General features: G+C 47.7%; 1 protein-coding gene across 2 annotated transcripts in view; it reads right to left on the bottom strand.

Annotated features, from left to right (window-relative positions):
* Positions 1 to 24,909, bottom strand: part of SLIT3 (slit guidance ligand 3) — a 610,824-nt gene that overhangs the window by 79,562 nt on the left and 506,353 nt on the right. For both annotated transcript variants that reach the window (XM_054691197.1, XM_054691196.1), the window contains exons 13-17: positions 20,614 to 20,757; positions 19,210 to 19,373; positions 9,179 to 9,329; positions 7,949 to 8,023; positions 208 to 351 (exon numbers count right to left, since the gene is read on the bottom strand). In XM_054691197.1, the coding sequence (XP_054547172.1) occupies positions 208 to 351; positions 7,949 to 8,023; positions 9,179 to 9,329; positions 19,210 to 19,373; positions 20,614 to 20,757 (678 nt within the window). The remainder of the gene's footprint in view (positions 1 to 207; positions 352 to 7,948; positions 8,024 to 9,178; positions 9,330 to 19,209; positions 19,374 to 20,613; positions 20,758 to 24,909) is intronic.

The following is a 24,909-nucleotide window of genomic DNA, read 5'->3' as shown; positions in this document are numbered from 1 at the left end:
TATGTGGGCATGTGCATATGCATGTTCTGGGGAGTGCTTAGCACATTGAGTTCTTTCTCAGTAAGGACCAGGAAATGCCTAATGCTGACCTGGTTCCAGGGAGGGAGGGATCTGCAGGCCAGGCTAGCTCCAGGGCCTCGCCTGCTGCCTTCACAGATCCCCTGCCCTCTGACCTGTTGGAGCCTCATCCATGTTCTGGGTACTCACAGGGTCTTGAGGCCACTGAGGCCACGGAACATGCGCCCGTGCACCGTCTCCAGCTGGTTCTCTGTCAGCATCAGCTCCTGCACATTGGCTGCTCCATCAAAGGCACCTTCTCTCACCTCCTTGATCTTGTTGTTACTCAGGTTTCTAGAAGGAGGTGGAAAAATGGATGCAGGGAGGAAGCCACCTAGGAGGTGTGCAGATGGAGGACTGGATGAGGGGGTGTTGAGTCTGGGCTCCCTGACCTCTGGTCTTCAGCACCTGTGTGCAGAGGGCAGGGACTCCTGTCCTACACAGGTGGGGCCACCTTTGGAAAGCAGATTTGCAGTCTTTTCAGTGCCCTGAAAAGTGATTCTCAAACTTATTTTCTCCCTTTAACAGATACTTTCACTAAATAGTGATAGTCAAGAGAAAGGAAGTGATAGTCAAGAGAAAAATACACAATGTCTCCCCAGGAGGTGGGGCATTTGTAGAACTTCTAGCTCTCTCACCATTGGATTCCAGCGATACATAGACAATTTCTAGTTAATACTTTTTGAGTAACTGTTACATTACTCATTTGTACCACCGAAGGATCTGGCCAGCAGAAAACCACTTCAAATCCTCAAAACAACACCTATCATGGGTATCACTGTTATCATTGCTTCATGAGGTCAGAGAGGTTAAGTAACTTGCCCAGAGTCACACAGCTGACAGAAGTGGGGCTTGAAGCCATGCTTTCAGGCACACTACAAGTACTCTAGCAAACTGCCTCCTTCCTAAGTGAAAATTTCCTGAGTGATGTGGAAACTTCCTTATATTACTATTGCTTTGCACAATTCAGTGCTTTGGATACTATGTATTCTTAATGGGCTCTGGGCTATCATTTCTGATCTCCCCCTGAGCTCAGGGGTCCATCCCCCTCCCTGTCCAACCATCCACAGCAAGCAGAACCTGAAGAGTCATGGACTGTGAGTTCCCAGCCGCTCCCTGGCAAATGGTTGGGGGCTCCCACAGACCACTCAAATGTTCAGGTGTGAAAGTCATTCCAGGCTGACTGGACGGGGCTCAAAGTGATGTTGATCACAAACTGAAGGAAGAATTACCTCTAGGAAGATGATGGCCACTGCCCTACATAGGGCTGGTGTTCTGCACACAGGACATTGCAGGCACAGTGGGGCCTGTTGATGGACTGAGCACCCCAGGCTGTCAGACCCAAGAGCTCTCTAGACCTGGCCCTGCTGGCCCATCGTGCTGCTGGGGACCTGAGGCTCAGAGAGAAGAGCTACAGGTCCCAGAGCATTGGAAGGGGATTTGGGAGAACAAGTTCCTGGTATTTTCTCTCAAGTTCCCTTCCTTGGGGCACTGGCTGACCCATGTTAACACTGGGGGTGGGGTGGTGGGTAAAGCCTCCCTTAGTGACCAACTGGACACAGTTGATAGAACTGGGTGCCAGGGCTCACGCAGGCCACTTGCCCCCTTCCCAAGTCGGGGCTTGGCCTGCCAGGTACACCCATGCCCACACATTTGGGCAGGTGTGGAGGAAACAGAGACCACCTCAGTTTCTCTTCTTGCACTGTCTGCTTCTTGTCCTGGTTTTGTCCTCCTTCCCCTTCTGTCTTGCCAAGGAAACAAGAGCAAACACTCCTCAGAGTCCTGCCCCAAGATCTGAGAGAGTTGGCTGACTCTAGAACTGCATATCCACTCTGTCTGGCTCTCCTTAAACTTAGCCTGTTTTCTTAATAAATCCTGATTGTCCTCGTCTGGGATAACCCAGGAATGAAGGTAATGAACAGGGAAGACTGCAAATTACCCCCAAATTAGACATGGGAAGAGAGATAAAGGCTCTCCCAGCAGCTATAACTCATCTGAATGCCGAGGAGAAGGATTTTACTCCAGAGATTTAAGCTTCTTGGGGAATGACAGTACCTGGGACTGGCAATGAAGATGAGTTAAAGCAGCTATGAAGGGGGAGGAGTCCCATTTCCTGACATCTGTTTCTTTAGATGAGCAAAATTAACATCACATTACTGTAAGGTTTATGAATTGAATTTCCCTGGGGGGTAAGGAGAGTAAAAAAAGGATAGAAGTTTCTGGAAGACCAGGATGCTATTCCCTTTCCTCCCACCAAAGCCCTGATCAAAAACACAGGCAGCTCGGGCTGCAGAGAGCAGCTTGGGGCAAACACTCCCACCGCTAAGCAGCACACCAGGGTTTGTAAGAGCATTATCTTATTCTCAAAGCACTTTCTTCCTGAAAATGACAAAGGTCCTAGAAAACCCTGAAATGTAAAATCAGGGCCACTCAGAGGGCTTCTCTCCAATTTTTTCTGCAGACCCATTAGAAGGAATTACTGTTTCATCACAGCTGACTCCTATGTGTATGGTGGGGGAAGGAACTGACACCTGAGAGGTCCAGACAGGCCTGGGGTATGTCAGAGGGGTCAGCACAGGACACGTCTAGCTCCCCTCTGCCACCTCTGCAAGCAGTTCTCATTCTTCCCAAACAGCAAAGTGAGGCCAAGGATCCATCTGTGTCTGGAAAGCCCTCTTTTGGGAAGGTAAGCCTTGGCTTCTTTGGGGCTCATGTGTCCTCAGTTTTGTACGACATCCCACAAACTCTATCTAGCAACTGGCAAGGAACTGTAATAGCAAAAAAAGCCCAGGCCCAGGTGGGGAGAGAACTAAGTGGAATTTTCTGGAAACTGTGGGTACTAGGTTATGGGACAGAGCTCCTGACACTCAGCCACAGGTTGCAGGCTGAAATGTCCACAGGTAGGTGGCTTAATGCAAGTCTAATAGACACAGGTGCCCCTGGTAAGGGGTCAGCTGCTTAACTGGAGCTACTTGGCTACATAGGCCCAGTTTTGCCAACCTAATTCTCTAAAAGATGCCAGAAATCCAGATTTTGTTTGCTGTGAAAAACCCTAGCTTTTAAAAATGGGCAACTCGTGATTAAAAATACAACCACCAACAACAGATCAACCCATGCAAACTGGGCTGGAGGGCAACAGTTTTTAGTCTTAGGCTGAGATGGTCTTTCAGGGTAAGAACCTACCTGGGTGTCTACCTGAGAAGGCCCGTAGCTGATTTCTGCATGGGGTGTCATTTGAAGAGCTGCCCTGAGTCATTGGAGTTCACAAGGGTGATTTTTTTTTTTCCATCTCTTAGCACCAGTGATGTTCAGAGAAATCATTATGCCAACACGACAGGTAAGGGCATAGAGGTTCAGAGCTCCTGAAAGCATTTGTTTGTGATACCTGTTTTAGATAGATAACCATCTGCTCTAGGTACTCAACTTGATGTTCTCTTTTCTCTTTCTGTACCTTCTTGCCCCCATCCTATGGCCAGAGGTCATGCCTTTCTTCCTATCTGTTCATAATTACTTCTGCTCCTCATCAAAAGGAGGAAAGTAGATTTACTTTTATTATGCAAATGATGAAACCAAGGCTCACGCAGGAGGGGAGGGGTAAAGCTGAACTCAGAACAAACACAGGTCTATCTCTTCTACCCCAGATTTTGGGCTGCTCCTGAGAAGTAGAAATATTTTGTAGCCCTGATATTCATTCTAATGTGGCAAATAGTGATACCAGCTGAATGATAGCTACTTGTTTTGATGAGAACTGGGCCTGTATTTTGCCACAGTCTCCACCACTCCCTTTTGGATACTGAGCCTGGGAGTTGGTTGACATTTACAGTGTTTGTGCTGTTGTTTTCTTCTGGGTACAGAAATATCTCTATATTTGTGTCCTTGTCAAGATGTGAAGATGATAGGTAGGCTCAAGAGTGCTTGAGTTTCACCTAAAATGGGAAGAGTACGTATCTCTTCATGGAAACAAGGGCTGCCAAATTCACTTACCATACAAAAATGCACTTGGTCAGCCTCACTCATTCTAATTAATGCCCACCTTCTCTCTATAGAATTTCTGTCTTGAGGTTTGAAACAAAGTGAATTCTTGGACAACTCCTGGCAGGTAATGGGTGAAGTCTGCTGGGGAGGGACCCACCGATGATCAACAATGATTGTCACCAGGACCCATGTGTGCCCGTTTCTCAGCAGTCCCTTCAGGAGCTCCTCACTGCTCGCAGTTACAGAGCAGTCATGAGGCCATGGCCAATGCGCTGGCTGTAGGCAGGGAGGGAGGGAGAAATCCTGAATAGCACCAAAGAGATCCAGAAGCAGCACAGGGCAGGGCAGGGGAAGGTCTCTCTCCTTCATGTCTGCAGGGACTGATGGGTGGGAGAGTAGAGAAGGTAAAAATAAGGGCTATAGTCAGTTCTCACTATTCATCAGAGTGATGCTCTACATGGTTGCTGGAAAAAGAATTAGCAAATGCTGGAACACTGCTCCTGGGGAAATATGGTGGGGGAGATGGTTCCTGTCCCCCTCTGTACAGTTTCATCAGCCCTCATACATGAATTTGTTTGATGCACATTGCTGTTTATTTATTTATTTATTTATTTTTTTATAGAGGCATGTTTTATTTATTTATTTGTTTGGTTGTTCGTTTTGTTTATACAAGCACTGGGTACAGTCAGAAGCCCGGGAGGGTGAGAGAATTCACCAGCGCCAGAGCGGGGAGCAGAGCAGGCAGAAGGACCGAAGTACACTGCTGAGGGGAGCAGCGGGCGGCAGGAGAGGTCTGCACGCCATGTGGGACCCTCCTCCAGTGGGCTGGGAGCAGCCTGGGATCGAACCGGCGCCGCGGTGGCCGCGGGCAGCTTCGCAACCCAGCGCTCAACCGCTGCGCCATCGGGGAGGCCCCACATTGCTGCTTAAAGACATCTTACTGAATATACATTGTTGATTTCTTACATTGCACTCACAGCCACAGCACTACAACTTATATCCGAATGAAGTTTATCTAATACATGCATTTTCTTCATAAGGCATATCACAGCCTCTCTGTGTTTAGGGACACTAGACAGCCCTTCAGCATTATGCTTTGGGACCATTTTAAACAGTGAAATGGCCAATAAAAAGCACAAACACGCAAAAAGCAAGGCACTAACTATACCGTGAAAAGGATACTTGTTTACAGTATGAGAAATGAGATAAGACACCAGAGCACTGCCTTGTTCAGTTCCAGCTGGAAACATGCATACAGGATGGCTCAAATTTTTTGCTGTTCTGTTCATGTTTATATGTGATCATGAAAGCACTGTATTGATTTGGGGGTTACAAACAAAGTTCAGTGAGTAGACGAATTCATAAATATGGAAACTGGGAATGATGAGGATTGACTGTATTCCTTTGTTCCAGAGGCAGAACAAAACTCTGGAGCTTAGAGATGTGGAATGTGGGGTGGGGGTAGGGAGAGGGGTCAAGGAGATGAGAATCAAGGAGTAAAGAGTCCCAACTCTGTGCTGGTACTTCGCTGGGGCACCTCAGAAGCGAAGCAAGCCCAACTTTACATATGTGTGATTAGAGATGACCGAGTCTGAATGCCAGGTTGACATTCATGGGCTGTGTGTTCTTAGGGAAGTTACAGCACCTCTCTGAGATTCAGTGACTTCCTTGCTCCTACAAAGGAGAAAGTGAGCATCAGAAGTGAACTCAAGGACTACATGAGGTAATGTGTATTGGGCAGGGAACATGGCCCCCAGTCCAGGATACATGTTTTAATAGCTCAGCAGCAGTATTTTTGCTATCTTCATGACTTGGTCTCAACTTCTAAGCAGAAAGAGAGTTATAACAGAAAGCAGACCTAGCAGTAGAAAAGTCAATATAAGCACATGGGCCCTTTGCTTAATTTTTAGTACTGGTCAGACCCTGGGACAACTAGATTGAAGTCCAGTGTGTGACAGGCAGGATTTCTGCACTGATATGCCTTGCTGATGCAGAGACCTTTGGAGTCCATCTAAAAGCAATATTTAGGCCATCAATATTTAGGCAATATACAGATTTAATGCAACCCCTATCAAAACTCCCATGGCAATTTTCAAGGAAATAGAAAAACACCACTAAAAATGTATGGAAGCTTAAAGTCCCTAAGTTGCAAAAGCAACCCTGAGAAAAAAAAAGAAAAATGGTGGTATTACACTCCCTCACTCTCCCCAAAGCAATAGTATCAAAACAGTTTGGTATGGGAATAGACACAAGATGCGCAGACCAATGAAATAGAATCAGAAGCCCAGAAATAAACCCACACTTATATGGACAGTTAATTTATAACACAGGAGCTAAGAGCATATAATGAAGAAAGGAAAGTCTCTTCAATAAATTTGCTGGGAAAACTGGACAGCCACATGTGAAAGAATGCAACTAGACTACTACATCATGCTGTACACAAAATTAACTCACAAATGGAGTCAAGATTTGGATATAAGTTTTGAAACCATGAAACAGAAGAAAACAAAGGCAACATGGCCATAGACATTGGTCTTAGAGATGTATTTTGTGATATTGCTCAATGGCAAGGGAAACAAAGGCAAAAATAAACAAAGGGACTACATCAAACTAAAAAGCTTCTGCAAAGCAGACAACCATCAAAATGAAGACATAGGACTGAATGGGAGAAGACTTCTGCACATCATACATCGATAAGGGGGTTATATCTAAGGTATATAAGGCTCAACTCTTATGGCTCAACATCAAACTAACCTTATCAAAAAAATTGGCAGATCTGTGTAGCTAGTTCTCTACAGAAGATACGGAGATGACTAACAGGCAAATAAAAAAAAATGCTCATCGCTACTTGTTATTAAGGAAATGCAAATCAAGACCACAAATGAGATATCACCTCATATCAGGAAAATGGCCCAAAACAAAAAGGACTGGAAACAACAGGTATTGGTGAGGGTGTGGTGAAAAGGGAACTCTTGTGCACTGTTGATGGGAATGTAAATTGGAGGAGATATTTTGGAAAATGGTATAGAGGTTCTTCAAAAATGAAAAATAGAACTAGCAATTTCACTTCTAGGTACCTATCCCAAGAAGATGAAAATACTAATTTGAAGATGTGTGCACTCCTATCTTCACTACAGCGCTACTTACAATAGCCAAGTTATGGAAGCACCCTAAGTGCCCAATGACAGATGAATGGGTTAAGAAGATGTGGTATATATACACAAAGGAATATTAGGGAGCTATGGGGGTGGAACTGGAGGGGATCATGCTATGAAAAATAAGTCAGAAGGAGAAAGACAGGTATTGGATGGTTTTACTCCTATGTGGAACATAAACAAACTAAGTAGCTGAACAGTCAAAATGAAAACAAATCCTTGGATTCTGACAACAGAACTGAGGTTACCAGAGGGAAGGGGTGAAGGGTGGGGACAAAAGGGTGGACTGTGGTGGGGGTCTTTGGTACTTTGGTGGTGGGTGAAGTGTGAACCTATATTCCTAAAACATATACAATCAATGATACCTCAATAAAATAATTGACTCAAAAACAACCCCCCCCCAAAACCCCAGACCTTTAAACCAACACCTTATAAAAATGACTAAGTGACATGAACCATTTCCCATTGCTGGCCCTTTCCTGCATCCTTACCATCAGTTCGTGGGGTAGACATTAGGTATAGATGGGGGATCAAGATGCATGGGACAGACGTGGGACAGACATGTTTTACATGATGCTGGATGCTTTTAAAACAGTGAAGTTCACTTCAGTCTGTGTCTACATGGCCATGCCTTAGAGTCCTGCTTCTTATTATGTGCCCAGAGAAGGGGTCAGAATGTGGCTGAGTGGTGAGACAGGATGAGGGTCTACCAGTTCCTCGCAACACAATCCTGGGTGTGGGGGGTGAGCAGTCTGACTTACATTTTCCGCAGGTTAGGCAACTTCTTGAAGATACCAGTGGCTTCCAGAACAGATATCTCATTGTCGTTCAGCCGCCTATATAGGAAACAAGGAGATGAGGTGGGTTAGTTGTGGCTGAGCATTTCCTTTGCTGCCCTCTATTGAGTCTCCCCACACCCCTACTCTCCCATGATTTCAGCTGAGTTGCTGCCTGGACCTCACACTCAGCCAAGGTCAACAGAACCATGGAAAATGTTGGTGTCTGTCCACTCAGTCTGGGCATCCATCAGGAAGACAGCATGTGAATGGGTAGGAAAGAACACAGAGAAGGTTTCTTCTCCTGGAGGAAGCCCTTTATTAGGGTATATGAGGTTTTTGTACTCAGCATGCACATCTTTTCATCATCCAGATAACCAGTTGCCAACAATCTATCTTCATTTTGTTGGGCTACTAATGCTTACTTACTGAAACCCCCCAGAATGGTTTCCCATGTGCTCCCTAAGTTCCAACCCTTAGGCTCCTTCCTGATCACATCCTCCTGCTGGGGTCAGCTCAGCGACTCCACTTCCAACATTCACACTCACCTAGGGGGAGCCAGGCCCAAAGGCTGTGCACTGCCAAGTCCTGCTGTGATTTGTTATGCCTGAGAGAATGATAGCACTAATGAAGACCGCTACCATTTATGCTGGACATTTTACATGGCAGAATTCAAGATGCATTCTGGCCTTGCTTTCTCTTAATCTAACCACCCTAGAAGGCAGATAGCATCATTTCCACTACAGCTAAGAATCCGAGACTCTGCCCTGAGAAGCAACCTCCTCCATGCCCGGGATAGAAGGGAATCCTGGTCTGCCAGTCCCCATGTGCAGTGCCTTAACTCCCGCTGTGCTGTAACTCTTCAGCTCTTCCTCTTCTGCATAAACCAACATGTTTCTTTATTAGCACAGGGAAATGGAGACTCAGATATGTTTAATCATTTGTGTTGTCTTCTTGCTTTACTGTAATTATTTAATCTCTTTCTGGCTATAATGTAAGTTTCATAAGGGCCACTGGGGACTGTCTACTTTGCCCACTGTGGAAACTGGTGGGCCTGGCACTGAGCCTGGCCCACAGTGGAGATCCAAAAAAAATGTAGGATGAACAAAGTGGAATTGTGAGTGGGATGGCCTCAGGGATGGAGAACAGCTAGGGGGAGCCCATGTTACCGGGTACATGGGGATGTATAGGGGTTCATGCCCAGGAAGTACTTACAAATCAGTGACATATTCTGGGAGGTGGCTTGGGATGCGGGCCAGCTTCTGGTTGGAGCAGTCCACAATGGTGCCCTCGCAGCGGCATTTCTCGGGGCACACAAGGTCCATGAAGCACTCACTGCTGAACCTGCTGCGGTAGTCCTCTGAGCCTGGGCGGGCCAAAGAGGTGCATCAGCATCACCCGGGTGCCCAACAGGTGGTGAGATTGTGGGCAGTGGGGTTGGGGAGACACACAGAGGGACCCATGGGGAGAAATGAAAAACTGAGGGGGGTTGAGGGACAGATACATCATTGCCTTCATGTCAGGGCCACCTGGTTGGGGTTCTCCCCACTCCCAGTCCTGCTGTTTTGCATCTGATCTCTGTCATTCATCATTTTCAGTCCTCAAGGAAATAAGGCTCAAGCTCTGTGGGCTCTGAAGATTTTGTGGGTTATGGACCTTTTGGAGAAGCTGATGGAAGTCTTAGAAGTTCTCAGAGACATGCTCCTGGGCCCATGTGCATGGAATTTGGCCTGAATTTGGGGTGGGGCCTACTTAGTCCATGGGTCCTCTAAATGTTCCTGATAATCCAAATGAAGAGTTTTTTTTTTTTTTACTGGAGTTTTGATGGAGACTCTGCCAGGGCTGAGAATGAGGAAGGGGGTGGGATCACAAACTCTACTGTCCTCAGGATCTAAGCAGACAGTGATACAATAAAGGGGCTCTGGCATATGGTGATCAATAACGATTGATACCTCCCTGCAAGTTGGGGATGACAATAACCAGGGCTGGAGGCTGGGTGAATTGGAGCCCACTGTCCTACTGCTTGGGAATTTGGCTCAGGGTTGCCTGATACCCTTTTAAAAAAGGATACTCAAAACAAACTCAGATTTAGAGACTTTGAAGACATAACTCTTGTGAGGGTCAACTTTGACCTCTGTCTTTGAGAGCAAGCTCTGTTTAACAATAGTAAAAGGCCAGTTCCCATGAGCCAAAAGCAGCTAAAATTTATTTTTTGGAAACTGAATTTCTCTGGAGGTCACACAGTTATGGTAGTAGGACTAACAACGGGCTATCTTGAGAGATGCCCTGGGGAGTTGATGGAACAATCAGAAATGACACTCCTGAACCTGGGCAAACCTCTGTGAGCCCACAAATCATGGGGGAAATCATGGGTAATGGGGGAAGTTTGTCTCATCCTGTCAGATGTGGAGTAGCCGACGAGGGTAGGGTCTTCACCCTTTCACCTTCAAAGTTTCATTGGTATAAAGCTAGCACAAGATGTATGTATAAATAGGATACCACTGGGGGCATCAGTTGTCCCGTATGTGAGTCTTTATGGTAAAGTGTTTCAGAGAATGTGAACATCATTCGTGTGCTTAGCTGGCTGGGGCATGCCTGGGCCATGTTGTCTGTGCTGGGAATGAATATGGTGTTAGCAGTTCCCAGATTTTAGCAGTAGAAAGTGTGGGCTTGTCCAAGCTTTGCCTAGTGCTAGACTAAGTCTCTCCACATGTAAAACATGGATCAAACACAGCAGATCCTTGAATAATGTTGTTTCACTATAATCTGGATGAGGAAAAAAATCCCAGGTGATATTGAATGAAACGACGTTATTTGAGGACTTGCTACATGTTGCTTCCCTTAAAGCCACAGTTTCCAGGAACCTATGGATTGGGTGAGGACTTACTGCCATTGCCCCATTTCAATAGAGTTGTTATAATGATTAGAGGAAGATTAAGGTGGCAGAAAGTCTCTGGGGAAGGGTTGAGAGTTGTAGAGATGTTTGTGACTGAGTGTGTGTGTGTGTGTGTGTGTGTGTGTTTTAAAGAACCTAATGGGACATCTGGCATACCTGATGCCACTAAAACATCACTGCAGCTAGTAATAATGGTATTTACTGAGCATGGGCCATGAACCAGGCCCTATTCTTTGAACATGAAATGGGTGATGCCATTTAATCTTTGTGACACATTGATGTTATGAGAAGTCCATTTTATAGATGAGGAAAATAAGGCTCAGAGGTATTCCATTATTGGCAGAGGAATGAATCCAGGCAGGTTGCTGCTGGGGTCCATGTGACTCATACTATGCATAAAGACTATCCACATCCTTCTAGGAATGGTAATAAAAGTCCAAGTTGGTGGAGGTGGGCTGGATGACATTTTCTCACGGTGTGAAATGCTGAGGCAGAAAACAGGTATTTTCCGTCTTGTTGGTTCCTTACCGCTCACATTTTCTCCCTGTGGCAGTTCCCATGAATTTGGTGGGGCACTGACTCTGAAGTAACACCTGAACCTGTCTCCTTTCTTCTTCTGCTCCTTCCTCAGTCCGCTCTTTTGTCTACTCCACCACCTTCCATCAGGAGGTGTCTACAAGCAAAATCTGTGCGCACATCCCCAGTCACTGTGGTGGCTTCCTGGTCCAATGCATTATGCAAATCTTTTGCCATTGGCTTGTCAGCATCTGTCCACCCCACTGAATAACTCTGATCTCGGCCATTCTTCCTCACACACATTGATCTGCTGAATTCTGGGCAAATTTCACTTGCAAACCCTGCTAAATACTAGCCTCTGTTGTTTCCTACCAGTGGGTCCACACAGCGACAGCGTGAAGGGGCAGGTCAAACACATACAGATCTATTTTCCTGCAGAAGATACCTACAATGGAATCCCTGCAAATCAGAGAAGCCTCTAGTGCCAATCACAGGCAAGCCAGGAGGGAGCACTGGTTGCTCTTCCACATGATGAGCCTGAAGGCGTGCATGGGCTGGGTGGCAGTTGGGACAGCCGCCGATTAAATGCATTTTGGTTTTAATCAAGGTGAGAGCGTCTGTAGTTAGCAGGAATCGCTCTCTGTAGTATAGTTAGATTACAACTGGCAGACCTCTGCAATGGAGGCGCTGACCCATTTTAATGAAATGATTTTGCAATTAGATTCGATGGACTAATGTGTTCTTTTCCAGAATTGTTCCCCCTGCTGTTTGTGTTATTGCCCTGGTTTGTAATAATGAGGGGGTCGGAGTGTGATATTTTGTATGAGTGGGAGCCAGAAATGTTAATAACGGCGTAGGTACAAAACCGAAAGAGTTCGTTTTCCAGTCTGAGCCAGCCTGAAATGCCACCTCCATCACTTCATATTTCATTACCGAAACTACCCAGGGTTTCTCAGAGCCATTTGTTATGCCTAATGCTCATAACTACCCCAAAGTATTTTTAACTTTTCCAGAGCTTTAAAAGTCAATTTCAATCTCCAAGCATATTTGTCACTGCCAGAAATACTTAGTAGGAGAGGAGTAACTGAAATAGGCTGCAGCATCTTCTCTTGGGGGTGAGTTCAGATGGAAGAAAGATCTCAGAGGAATTGAAGAAGGGCCATAAAACTAAACCCCGGCTGAAATGGCTCTTAGGAGAACTGATGTCATCTGGCATGTCGCCTGCTTCTGCCCCTGATGCCCTCCTCCCCTTTCGCAGGCAGCTCAGAACAACGACACTGGGTACATGATCACAGAGAAGCTTTAATAGTCCGGGGGTGGAAGTCCACAGCAATGTGATTTTATGATGGATCCCTGCCCTGCAGTCACTTCCTGGGGAGGGAATGGACAGTTGAGGGGTGGGAGCAGGCAGGGAGTCGGAGCTCCCATTCTTTGGGTGGACTTGGTGGCAGAGACCAGCCCCGGGTCCAGGATGGCTGCTTCTGTCATGAGCAGTCATCTCCTGTGTCATCCTTTGGGCAACCAGTTTGTCCAGTGGCAGTCACAGGTTCATGGTTATCTTGTGACCACAGACCTGTCAGTATGCATATCCAGAGTTCTCCTCTTCTACCTCCATGTCCCTAAGATGGGAGGGATGAAAGGGCGAAAGGAGCAGAAAGCGAATTAGGGGCCTTGGGTGGCCTCCTGGGGTTCATCAGCTTTGAAGGAGAGTTACATGGACAAGCAGGGGTCATAAGTAATGAATGGAAGAAATCAAGAGAACACTGCCAGGCACATAATTATCCACTCTTGGGCAAAGGCTGGAGGGCCAGATATCGGTGGCTGGAAAGCATCAACTCTTTTATCAAGAGCTTGGTATTTAGTTGGATGGACAGCTGTCCTTATCAGAATCAGTCACCAATACAGCCATCTGCCTGGAAGCAGAGGGAAATGCCTTGGTCTGGAGGAAATGCCATGGCCTGGTCCCAAGTTAGCTGCTGCAGGACCAGGGGACCAGTATGGCCCCTATCAGAGGCTTTGCCCCTGGGGCAATGGTGGGGCAATGTCGAGGACCTTAGAATGACCCCTCTATTCAGAGGGAAAGAGGATTTCTCCAGGCTCGAGGTCCTGTTGTACCACATGGATCTTGGTATATTCCTGCTGAGAGATTTTCTACCTTCCTCAAATTATTTTTTTTTAATGAACAGAAGTAAGTTGAAAAGAGAGTGAAAAAAAAGTTTCAGTTCTCTAGCAATTCGGTCAAGGTCTTTTTGAGTTAATTCAAGGCCATGGGACAGTTCACAGTTAGGAAGGCTAAGTATCATGGTCAGAAGAGGCAGCCATTCTGGACTCAGAGGACACTGGGCAAGTGAGCTAATTTCTCGGCGCCTCAATGACCACATTTGTAAGGTTAGAGGGTTGCTGTGAAAATTAAACAAGGGGATGATGTAAAGCCGTTGTACTCCTGCCATATTGTGACGTTCCAATACGTTAACACAACTCAGGTTGGTAAGCAGGACTTGCTGGACACACCAAGAATAATACAATGAACAGGATGCACTAAGAATGAAATCTCTGGGTGGAGGGCCTGGAGCCCAGTTCCTGGGCTTACACTAGGACTTGGTTCCCACCGGGGTTCTCTCTCGGGACAGGATGCAGAGTAAGGGGCAGAACCAACAACACAAGCTGGTTACACTGTGTCTAGGATTTATCAAGAAACGAGCCAAGTGGAGATATCAGGAGCCCCCTATTTATGGTCGGAGACAGCAGGTTTCTACACAGTCCCCATGAGGCTCTGAGTTAGCACCACGGGAGGAGGCCAGGACTTCAGCCTCCGTGTTAACTGTGCTGGGAAGGTCCAGGAAACCGAAGGGACTTCACACTGCAACAGGGACCAGGGCCAGAGGTCTCATGAGGGCTGTAGTCAGTTACAAAGGAGACTCAGATTAAATCCAAAGTGTCAGACTCAAGCAGGCTGGATCCATTCTCATGCCCACATTCATTCCAAATGCTTCCAGTAAGGTGGCAGCTGGGGAGGGGGGTGGGTCACAGCAGTTTGATCTTTGGGTTAGCTACCACTGGGAAGGCGATATGGGCTGGGACTCTTCCAGGAACCAACGGGGCAGGCATCCAGACTAGCTGTAAGGGATTGTGGCTGCTTTGGGTAGGAGAAGAGGATCTTGGGACACAGATTTTTAGCTTGCCCCCAATGTGCTCCTCCATACCTATTTCAGTCTGAATCTGCTACCTGGAGGTGGAGGCGCTCTATGAATCTTTGGATACTCCCCCACGCCCCCACCCTTTTCAAGGCTAGACCGGGAGAGGTGGGTCTGGCAGGTAGGTGGTGGGCCGAGGTGGTCCAGAGCAGAGAAGAGGTGTCCAGCGGCGGCGTTGGCGGCGGCAGGCCATGCTGCAGGAGAGCGCGGTGCTTTCCGCGGTGCTTGACAGAACCATGTTCCGTTTCCATCGTTCCACCACATGGTTAGATCAAGCACAAAGGAAAGCCCCGCGGCGACCGGTCAGAGTCAAGGTCAGGAAGCAGCGTCAGAGAGAGGACAGGAGCGCTCAGAGGAAGCAGCGTGGAGAAGCGGAAGCCGGAGCAGGCCCCCACTGGGCGTGATTAGTACCAGGAGCAGGGGTCCACAGGAGCACTTCCGAAGACAGGAGGTTCTCCCCCACCCGCACCTGCCCCGGGAGACACAGGAGGAAGGGGAAGAATAGGTAGGGCTCTATTGGATACCCCTACTGAGGAGTCTCCGGCAGAACGGATCCTTCCCAAGGGAATTACGACCCCAGATGTCTGCAGTCATATCACAGGCCTGAGCTGAACCTCTAAATGCCACTCGATCACTCCCAGGGATGTGAAGAGACACCACACTTAGCAGAAGGATCCTCCGCACCCTCTACAATCTGGGGACCATCCCACCAGGAGGGTGCTTCGGGCAGTCTACTCCCCTAGTCCCTTCAAGAGACAGTCCACAATTCCCAGTGGTCTGGCAATACCACAATGTTCTTTACAAAAAAAAGTCCCTTTGGTATTCCACCATCAGAGGCCCTCCAGCCCCAAACTCTCTGGCTGACAGATGTTCATCCCAGATCCTTCAAGGTGTAAGAGAGGAGGGTTGTGAAGGGAAAATACATGTTCTTAGCTGGAGGAAAGAGGCAAGCTGGTGGGGCTCAGGTTTGGGACTGAGTAACCCACATTCCGGTGGTCTGAGAACAATATTTATAGAGGGGTGACTGTTCCGCTGGCCATGAGGCACCTCTTTCGACTAAGAGAAGGAACAAAAGGGGGAAGGGTCCTTCTTGCTCTCCTCTTTGCCAGTGAATTGTGGGCAATTGTCCACCAACCACCAACCAGCTGTCCTGGATGCCCAGGGCCCAGGTGAGGTTGCCCAGTCTTTCTGGCCCTATCTGCCAGAATAGGGGTGGTTTTCATGCATCTGCTAAGTTGGGACTCCTTCCCCTTGACACTGGACTGGGGATGTGTGCATTGTGAAGAGACAATGAGCCAGGATCCAACTGTACCATGCCCTGTGATAGGAGGGACATGGGCACTGATCCTCAAGGTGTTTTGGGTATAAAAGGGTCTCAGCATCTCGACAGTGCACAGGTCATCTGCAATGTCTGACCCTGAGTAAAGGTCACTCCACAGCTCTGGGTCTGGCCTCTTTTCTTCCTAAGTTCTCCCAGTTGAGTTAGCAACTGGCATCTAGACTCGACACTTCTCTTACTCCTCAGAGGGGCAGGGCTCTGTAAAGACTGGTTTTGGGATTTCCTATTGAAGTTTGATCAAGGCTTCAGTACCAGAGTAGGGAAAATCCAAGCTTTTCAAGTTCCTGCCCCCAAGCCTGAAAATCTCATTCTCTTTCTCTTTAGTTTCTCTCAACAGAAAGAAATGGAGGTAACTGTAGAGAAAGTGATCAAGAATCTTCATGTCAGAAGTCCTGGATGCCAGATGTTGCCCTGAAAATAATTCTCTATAACTTTGGACAAGACTTTTCTGCTGTGGGCCTTGCTTTCTTCATCTCTGGCATAGGCTGGTGACCTCTGTGGTCTCTATAATGTCCCGGGAGGCGTCTTGCTGTCTGCCACTGGGGACACATTTTGTCAGTGGCCGCCATTCTTGTGCCAGGGGGCCCTTCTTGCTGATCAGTCTCCACACAAAGCTAGGAAGGGTAATGGGAGACAGGAAGCATCTTCCAACAGCCAGGTGTTCCCTTGGACCTGGGCCTAGATCCCTGGCTGCCAGACACTGCCTTTCCAGGGGGACTTAATCTGATGGCCAGAAGAGCCTGACGGCAGCATCCACCTCTAAGCTGATCTTGCTGCCTAGGGTGGCAGATGCAGCTGATAGAGGCAGACACAGGGCAGCTGGGAAGCCAGACACCCCGCCTAAGGAGGGGCTTTATGTGTTTCAGGAGCAGCCCTCAAATTGGCTCCTAATTACATCAGCTGTCTTTCAATGGGGTGCTTTTAGGGGAAAGTAAAACACAGTTATTATCTGTCAAATCCAGTACATGTCACCTGCCCCTCCTTATTTCTTCTGGAGCTTCCTGGAAACAGAGCTTTAGACCTATGACTTCTGTAACCCCCAAGGCCAAGGCAGGACTGCGCTCCAGTGTCTCTCCAAGTCAAGGCCTGCAGAGCTCAGCCAGGCCGCTCTCTGCCTCTCTTATCCCTTTGCAGCTTCACAAAATAAAAGTGTTTTCGATGCTTTGTCAGGGCCTTCACACACTACATTTCTCTACTTTTATAGGAACAATCTTTCTAAGTAATACTGATTTAAAGAAAAAATGAGTTTAGATGGGGTCAATCCAAGAATCCTGCCCCTTCATCCCGCTTGTTACTTTTTTCATTTCCAGTTACTCCTATCCCATATAGGAAAAGCAGCCAGGCTCTCTCCAATGCAAAGGTAGAATTAGACATAGAATTCATCTCTGCATTTCCTAGGTCATCTCTAAATCCCCCATTTAGCTCTGTCTGGATCCCCAACCCCCAATCTGCCACCCCCATTCCCTGACTATAGACATTCCCAGGCAACTGTTAGGACCTTTAATCTGGGGGATGTAGGGCCCAGGGCCTGGGCTGATTCCTCTCCTGCCCTTTCACTCAGGCCTTGGCCACAAGCTGGGGCAGACATCATGCCAGCACCCACACAAAATGAGGGGTTGATGCTGGCAGATGGTACCCTGCATTCCCCTGCCTCTTATCGGCCCCTCTTCTTGGACACAATTGCTTGGCAGAGATCATTAACTTAATCCTTGCCAGAGAGAGGCAGCAGAGGGAATAAGAAGTGTACCTCAGGAGGAAAGGTACCCGGGGAAAGGTTGTTTGCACCTCAGGTGACACCTCTCGGCTGTGAGGGAGGGGGTTTTCTTCCCAAAGATGCTGCCAGCCCAGGAAGAACTTAAGGAAGGAATTCGAGGTGGGAGGGGGCAAGGCAAGGGCATGAGATTGGGAAAGGATATCGTTTAGGGAGGTGGCCCTCTCTCCCAGGTGCTCCTTCTCTTCCAGATGCCACCAGATCTCAGGCCTCGCCCTGCCTCCATCATGCACTGGCTGTGACCTTGGGGTGTCCCTTCACCCCTGAGCCCTTGGCTCCATGTGCTACAGAACGGACCACTTCTGCCAATTTCAGAGACCTTCTGGATGAACCAAATCCTACAAGAAGCTAGCATAGTGCTCATCCTAAGTGAGACAGCGCCTGGAAATTGACATCATGATTCCAGGGAAGACAGACTGGGACCAACATCTCATATGGTCACACACCCCAGTAGTATCTCCAAGCCCTCTCAAGGTATTTGCTTCTGTTGAAAAGAATAAGGTGGCTAAAGTTCATCATTCTAGAGAAAGGAACTAAGGAGTTTGACTTAGAAGACAAGAATGACTTGAAAGACTCAGAAGGCCGCCTGCTGGTCTCTCCCAGCACCAGTGTTGACATTCTCCCCACGAAAATTCACTTATGCAAGATGCTTTCAGTTGGGGGAGGGGTAAGAAGGGCTCTTGCTGATCACAGAGAGTGAGGGTCCGTTCAGTACTTTCATCTATCCATTACTCAGCATTGGGAGGACAACACAGGTAGGTGAACATTTCCAGCAGCAAATGACACAAATGATAGTCATTTTTAACAGCTTGCCCATCTGGCTTAGTGTCAAGGACAGCTCCTGCTCTTTCCAAGATGAGCTGAGAAGTTTCCTGCCTTTCACCTCCAGGTTCTTTACTAGATGTGGTGGAAAGGGGGGAAGTTTCTGGAGAGAGCATGGGAACTAGAGTGCAAGGCTCAGCTTTCTTCCCAAGCACAGCTCTTTGCTACTGCTGCCATTGCCTGAGGCACATATCCGGGCTGGGAAGGAGGCTGGCAAAAATGTGTGTGAAACCTGTACAACACTGTGGTCGAAGGGCTGTACCAAGGGTGGAATTAGAGGTGATGAGGGGCCCCCCCAGACAACAGGCATTCTGGCCTAGGGTATATTTATTTTTCTATCTGCCACTTTGGACACTAAAAAATACAGATGCAGGTTGTAAAGGGCACAGGTATAAAGGTGGCTCCAACCTCAGGCTTCTGCCTAGCCCTGGGGTTAGGCTGTTGTCTGGATTCTGTTTCTCCTGAAAACAGCTTCCCTGTCCCCCTGCTGTCCATGCTTTTAGAGTGTGTTTGTGTGTGTGTGTTTTATTTTAAATCCATAAGATAATTGGTTTTCTGTAGGGCTAACTGAATTTCCCCAATTTAATTTGCAAAGATGCTCCCCAGGAGCCATTACAGCGCTTGCTGTCCTCCAGATTGGATTACTGGCCTCTCTGGGGCTGCTGTACTCGAGTCAGAAAGTGGGGCCCAGCCCCATAACCTGATTACCTGAGCAGCGGAACTTCTTGCTCTTGATCTGGCTGATGCGCTTGTTGGCCAGACGGCGCGGGCTGCTGCAGCGGGCCCCACTGGTCTCGATGGGGTTGTCCTGGAGGTAGTCGGCCAGCCACTTCAAGTGACAGTCACACACAAATGGGTTTTGGGCCAAGTGGCTGCGAGAGGGATGGAAGCGAATCAGGAGTGATCCGTGATGCTGTGCCCCACCATTGCCCACCTGGTGCGGGACCCTCCACAGCATGGTGGCTGCTTTGAGACAGGACTCAGAGAGGGGGCCTGAGGCTTGCTGTCTGCAGAAGACAGTCATGCGGGCATCTGGTCTGGGGAACCAGGTTCCCAGCTCTCTGTACTTGGGGTGGGACACCCACCACCTTCCCCCCTGCACCCTAGAAGCTCAATCATGCCAATCCTGATGGCCAAAGAAGCTGCACTCTAAGAGGTTACACTTAGAGCAGGCTGCATCTTATTCCTTCAAGCTCGGTAACACCAGGCATAAAGCAGCTGGCACGGCGACTGGCACCTGGTGAGCATACCATATATAGCAGTGCTGCTGTTGTCAGTGTGTTCCTCCTCGCAAGAGCAGCACTGTGGTTCTTGCTCCCCCGGCTCAGTAAATAACTGCATAGCACTGTGCACGGTGCATGGCATGGAGTTGGGGTGCATGCGCAGCAGCTGCATTTCCTTTTTATTAGCTCCTGTCTCTGTCTACGGGCACTAAGTGCCAAATGACTCAGGGGGTCTCCAGAAACCTTCAGGCTCATGGTCAGGCTTGAGTTGGGGTCTGGCACCGTGAAACATCTGAGTTGTGATTTGTATTCAAGTGTCATCTGTGTTAGTGAACAATTTATGAATATCTGCAGAGTTTGGGAGTGAGGAAATGCTCCCCAGAAAGGGAGGTGAATGTTCCCAGAGCACTCCTGTCAGAGGCTTGCTTTTGTTGGGTGGCCGGTTGTGAGGGTGGGCAGGGATGGCTCATAAACAGACAATCCTGCGCAGATTATAGTGGCCACAGAGGTTAAGAGAGCAGCTCAGGAGCAACTCTGCTTGGATTCAAATTCTTTTTCTTCCCAGCTCTGCAACCTTGATTGGTTTATGTAACTTGTCTGTGCCTTGGTTTCCATCTCGAAATGGGGGATAATAATATTATTTATCTCACAGGTTGGTCTGAGGCTTAAAAGTTTGAATTCGGGGAAAGTATTGGGTGTGGCATCAAGCATGGTCTATGCATTAGCCTGGGGAAGCTGGCACTAATATTGTACTTCCACTATCAGTGCAGGCTCTAGAAAGCCCCTCTGTGTATTCTCACTGTGCCTTCATTTTGCGTGTTTTCTGGGGATGCATGTTTGGGATCACTGCCACCTGGGCATGAGCTGGCACCTGGGGCGGTATACTCACAGTGTCTGGATGGCCTGCAGAGGGGCAAAGAGTCCCTTGCTGATGGTCTGCAGCTTGTTGTCATACAGGGAGAGCAGATTGAGGTTCTGCAGATCCTGAAACGTGTTTACTCGCAGACAGTTGATCTTGTTGGCATTGAGGAGGCTGCAAGCAGAAGAGAGCCAGTACTCACTAATCCTGTTCATTGCCTGTGGAGCAAAGGCTGTGCCTGCAGGCATAGACTAAGGGCTCAATGCTCTCCCTGATGCCCTGTGCTGCTGAGCAGAGAGAGTGAAGTGAGTGATCTTGGCCAACGGGACTCTGAACACGTCTGGGCACTGGAACACCTGGTCCCCAGAGCTTTTACTTGGAGCCTACCCTGGCATCTGTGCCCTTGGAGGAGCACTGGAAATGGTGTCTCAGGAACTCACATTTTGCTTTAGGATGCAAAGCTTCTAGACATAGAAAAGAAATCATATGGCACAATTGTTTTAAAGCTTTAGTTGACTAAGTTTGATTCAGAAAACTCCCTAGAGTGATTTTGGAGTGCTTAGTGCACTGGAAATCTGATGAAAGTGATAGGGCATCCTCCCAGAAAAAGTACATCTATGGTTAAGTGTATGTGTGCTCTTCTGCATGCTCTCACTTGTCCTCTTCCCACCCCCCCCCACACATACACACACATGGAGCCCCATGTGATCTGACCTCTGCCCCTCTCCCCAGCCTTACTATACCCCACTCACTACCTGCCACTCCACCTGCCACTGTGGTTTAGCTCTTCAGTCACTTCAGGCATGTGTCCCTCAGACATACTCTAGCTCCTCTCATAAGATGGTCCTTCTCATCCCCTGCTTATCAGCTCAGTCACCTCCGCAGAGAGGCCTTCTCTGACCACCTCATAGAGTAAGCCCCCCAGACCCCACTACTGTCCCACAGCCCGTTTATTTCCGTCATAGCACTCCTCTTGAGTTGTGATGACAGAATATGTGCTTTCTTGCTTTCCATTTGTCCCCTCCCGAGACTGCCAGTCTTCTGATGGCATAGTATCTGATGATGTCTATTTGATCCCTCTCCTTTATTCTTAGTGCTTAGCACAGCATGTGCCAAGGAATATACCCACTCTATATGCAACTTCATGGTACAGATTCCTCCTCGGTGGCACCAGACACCCCCAGGGCCAACTTCTTATCCACAGGGACCCTGTGGTTTTAGCCCTTCAGCCCCTTCCCTTCTGTACTCCCAAATAAAGCACCGTGATCTAGGGTCTTTGTAATGGGCTGGCTGGCTCTGGAGTCCTTCACAACAGACCCTAGGATGGTTCTTCAGTGGGCATAGTGAAGATGCCCACAGGCACACTATCACCGGTGCCACCTCTCTCTTGCTGCCAGCCTCATCCTCCTGGAGGGTCCCTGTGCCTCCCACATGCAGGCAGCAGCTGCAGCAGTGACAAGTGGAAGAACTGTTCAATCTGGCTAATAATAGGCACAGTCCCAAGGGCTCACACAGATGTCCTCCTGCCACACCGTACTGGAATATCTTCATATTTTTCAAAGTGCCTTCCCAACATCCCATTATTCTCACAATAATCTGGGCAGAACCAGCCTCACAAGTCACAGGTGAGGAAACTGAGGCTGAGAGTTTGCTGGGCTTGCTCAGGGTCATGCCTTTTCCAGAAGGAATGCTGGAAGTAGGAGAAAAAGATATTTGGTGGGTCCAGCTTATTTTTTTTTTAATAAGTTTTCTGCCCTCCACCCTCATCTATCTATCCCCTTTGCAAGCATTTTCTCCAATAATTGCCTAACTTTGTATACTTAATTTTAGTCAAAGTTACTCCATTATGGGGACATTTCAAGGAGCATGTATGGAGCAGAGGGACAGGGGGAAAAGCTAGAGGATCCACAAGGGCCAAGCACCTAAGGGTCAGGAATGAAGTGACCCTTGACACACACATACTTTTTTTTTTGGTTTAAAAAGAAAAAAAAAGTATGTGATAAATGATTTGTTTCAAACCTTGCTGTTTAGAGCCTTCTGAGAGTATCAGTCACTAGGAAATATTCAGTTATTCATTAAAGAGACCATTTCAGAGGTACAATCTAATGGCCCATGATGGATGCTTCCAAGGCCACATTTTGCAATACCTGGCATGCAAATATATTCATTTAGCCTTCCAGAGTTTTAAAAATTTAGAAATTTCACACACACACACACACACATACATTCTCACACACCCAGATTTTTGTTTTCTCTAGGGAAAATTTTTTAAAAGCTCAAGGGGTCATGAAATGGCTGACCCCCTTAGATAGGACATATTTTCCTATTTTTGCCACACTCCTCACTACTTCCCATTGTTTGCTCTTCATTCATTCATTCATTCTACCTACTTTATCTGAGTAACCAGTTATATTTGAGAGCTCAGTGCCGATCAATGAGTCTAATTTAAGTCCTTGGTTCTGGGGAAAGCTAGAAGTTGGATAAGAAAGATGGCTCTGGGAAGAGGTATGGCTACTTGGGCCTACCTTGAAAGAGTTATCCAAACTGAATGCTGCTCTGGCAATGCTCCTTACCCATCAGTCCTATCAAAGCTTCTTTTCTGAGCTAGATGCTTTCCTGTTTGCTCTTGCTCCTAGCTGTGTATGTGGAACGTTATCACAAAGATGTAAGGCATCAAAACAACCCAGACTGGCAGGAGGACCAGGCAAAGACAGCACGAGGTCCAGGGCTCAGGAAGAAGGAGCAAGAAGAAACACAAAGGGCACAGCCTCCTGCTCACTCATTCCTTCCTGGAAGGCTTGGCTCCGAAGGCCAGATGGAGGTGCAGGGAGAGATAAAATTAAGCTGCTTATACAGATTTAGATGGCTGGGACAGCCTCACTGATCCCCAGTACCAGCAAGATCTAACAGCCAAATCTTTTGTCCACTCTCCTTTGTGAGGAAGGGTGGCATCTACTCAGCTTAGTCTGCCTTCCATGAAAAGATCTCTGAACTGTCTGGTATATGGATAAGAATTGGAAGGGAATTAAAAAAGAAAACACCCTGTGATGGAAAAATAGAGAGTAAGCAACTATTTGAAATGGGGTTCAGCAGTTCTGTAAGAAGTTTGCAACACAGGCTTTGTCCCTCTTTCCCTGGAGGTCTGCTTCACCCTTTCGTCCATCAAGGTTGCTCTATGGCTCATCCTGCAGTGGTTTAACTGCTGAGTGCAATGAGGATGATAATGCAGCATCACCTCTAGAGACCACAGCTCAGTGTGCAGCCTTCTGCCAAGCACTTTCCATGCTCATTTTTTCTTTCATCCTTATACCAGCACTAAGATTGTCCTCATTTTGTCGATGAGAATACTGAGGGTCAGAGTGGTGATGGACTTGACCAAGGTCACCCAGCAGTAAGTGAGGCTCCAATCTGGCTGACTTCAAAGCTCATCTCTCATCCATTACATAAAATCTGCATTCTCTTTTCCCAGCCTAGTGGAAGGTGTCCTCTGTTTCTGGGGAGGGACTACTTAACTCTGGAATACTCCTAGATGTGCTTCAGGAAGACAGCGGTGTGGTTAGGTCATGTAAAGGTAACAGGAGTCCTGCCGATACTTGGGAAGGAACTGGCACCAGATAGAATCCTCTTAAGGATGTTCACCCAACTGCCATTGGCATGAAAGGGCAGAATCTTTGCCAAGAAGCTTACACCTGTGCAAGGGGCTGCAGCTTTCAGGGGTCATTGACTAAATGCTGATCTGGGGGCTGGAATGCTGCATTCTATGCTCTGCTCATCTTGAATTCTCACTCTATGCTGGGCAGACCAGGGGTTAGTGATGAAGCAGAGACAGCAGCAGCATATGGAAGATGGATACTCTGCCTTACCTCACCTAAGAGGCCGCCAGGTATGCCAACTCAAAACTTGATGCCCCAGCTAGATCTTAGTTTGACCTGTGGTTGGATCCAGTGGGTCAAGGGATTTGGGGGGTGTAATGTTCATAATGATCTTCCCAGAAGCAGATCCAATCATCTTTTGGGGCCACATGCTCCCAAGACCTATTTACCAAAGGAACCTCAGAGGTCATATAAACAAAAGAGAGGGAGAGGTTGAGATTACTGGGCCAGGTGAACAGCAGTAGCCATATGACTGAACAGAAAATAAGCTGGGCCTTCCTAACAGATGATATGCTAGGTCAGAAATAACAAGTAGCAATCTAAGTCATACTTGACAGGTAATTTGCAAGGTCATACCCAACAGGCAATAAGCATTATATAGGACCAGGTACTTGCCAAACACCTTGCAAACATTAACTCACTGGATCTCCCCCAAAGCCCTACAAAGTAAGCA

The sequence above is a fragment of the Talpa occidentalis genome, unplaced genomic scaffold (assembly GCF_014898055.3).
Source record: "Talpa occidentalis isolate TD23 unplaced genomic scaffold, MPIMG_talOcc4v2.1 talOcc4.9, whole genome shotgun sequence".
NCBI classification, from domain to species: domain Eukaryota; kingdom Metazoa; phylum Chordata; class Mammalia; order Eulipotyphla; family Talpidae; genus Talpa; species Talpa occidentalis.
This window is presented reverse-complemented; position numbering and strand designations above follow the sequence as displayed.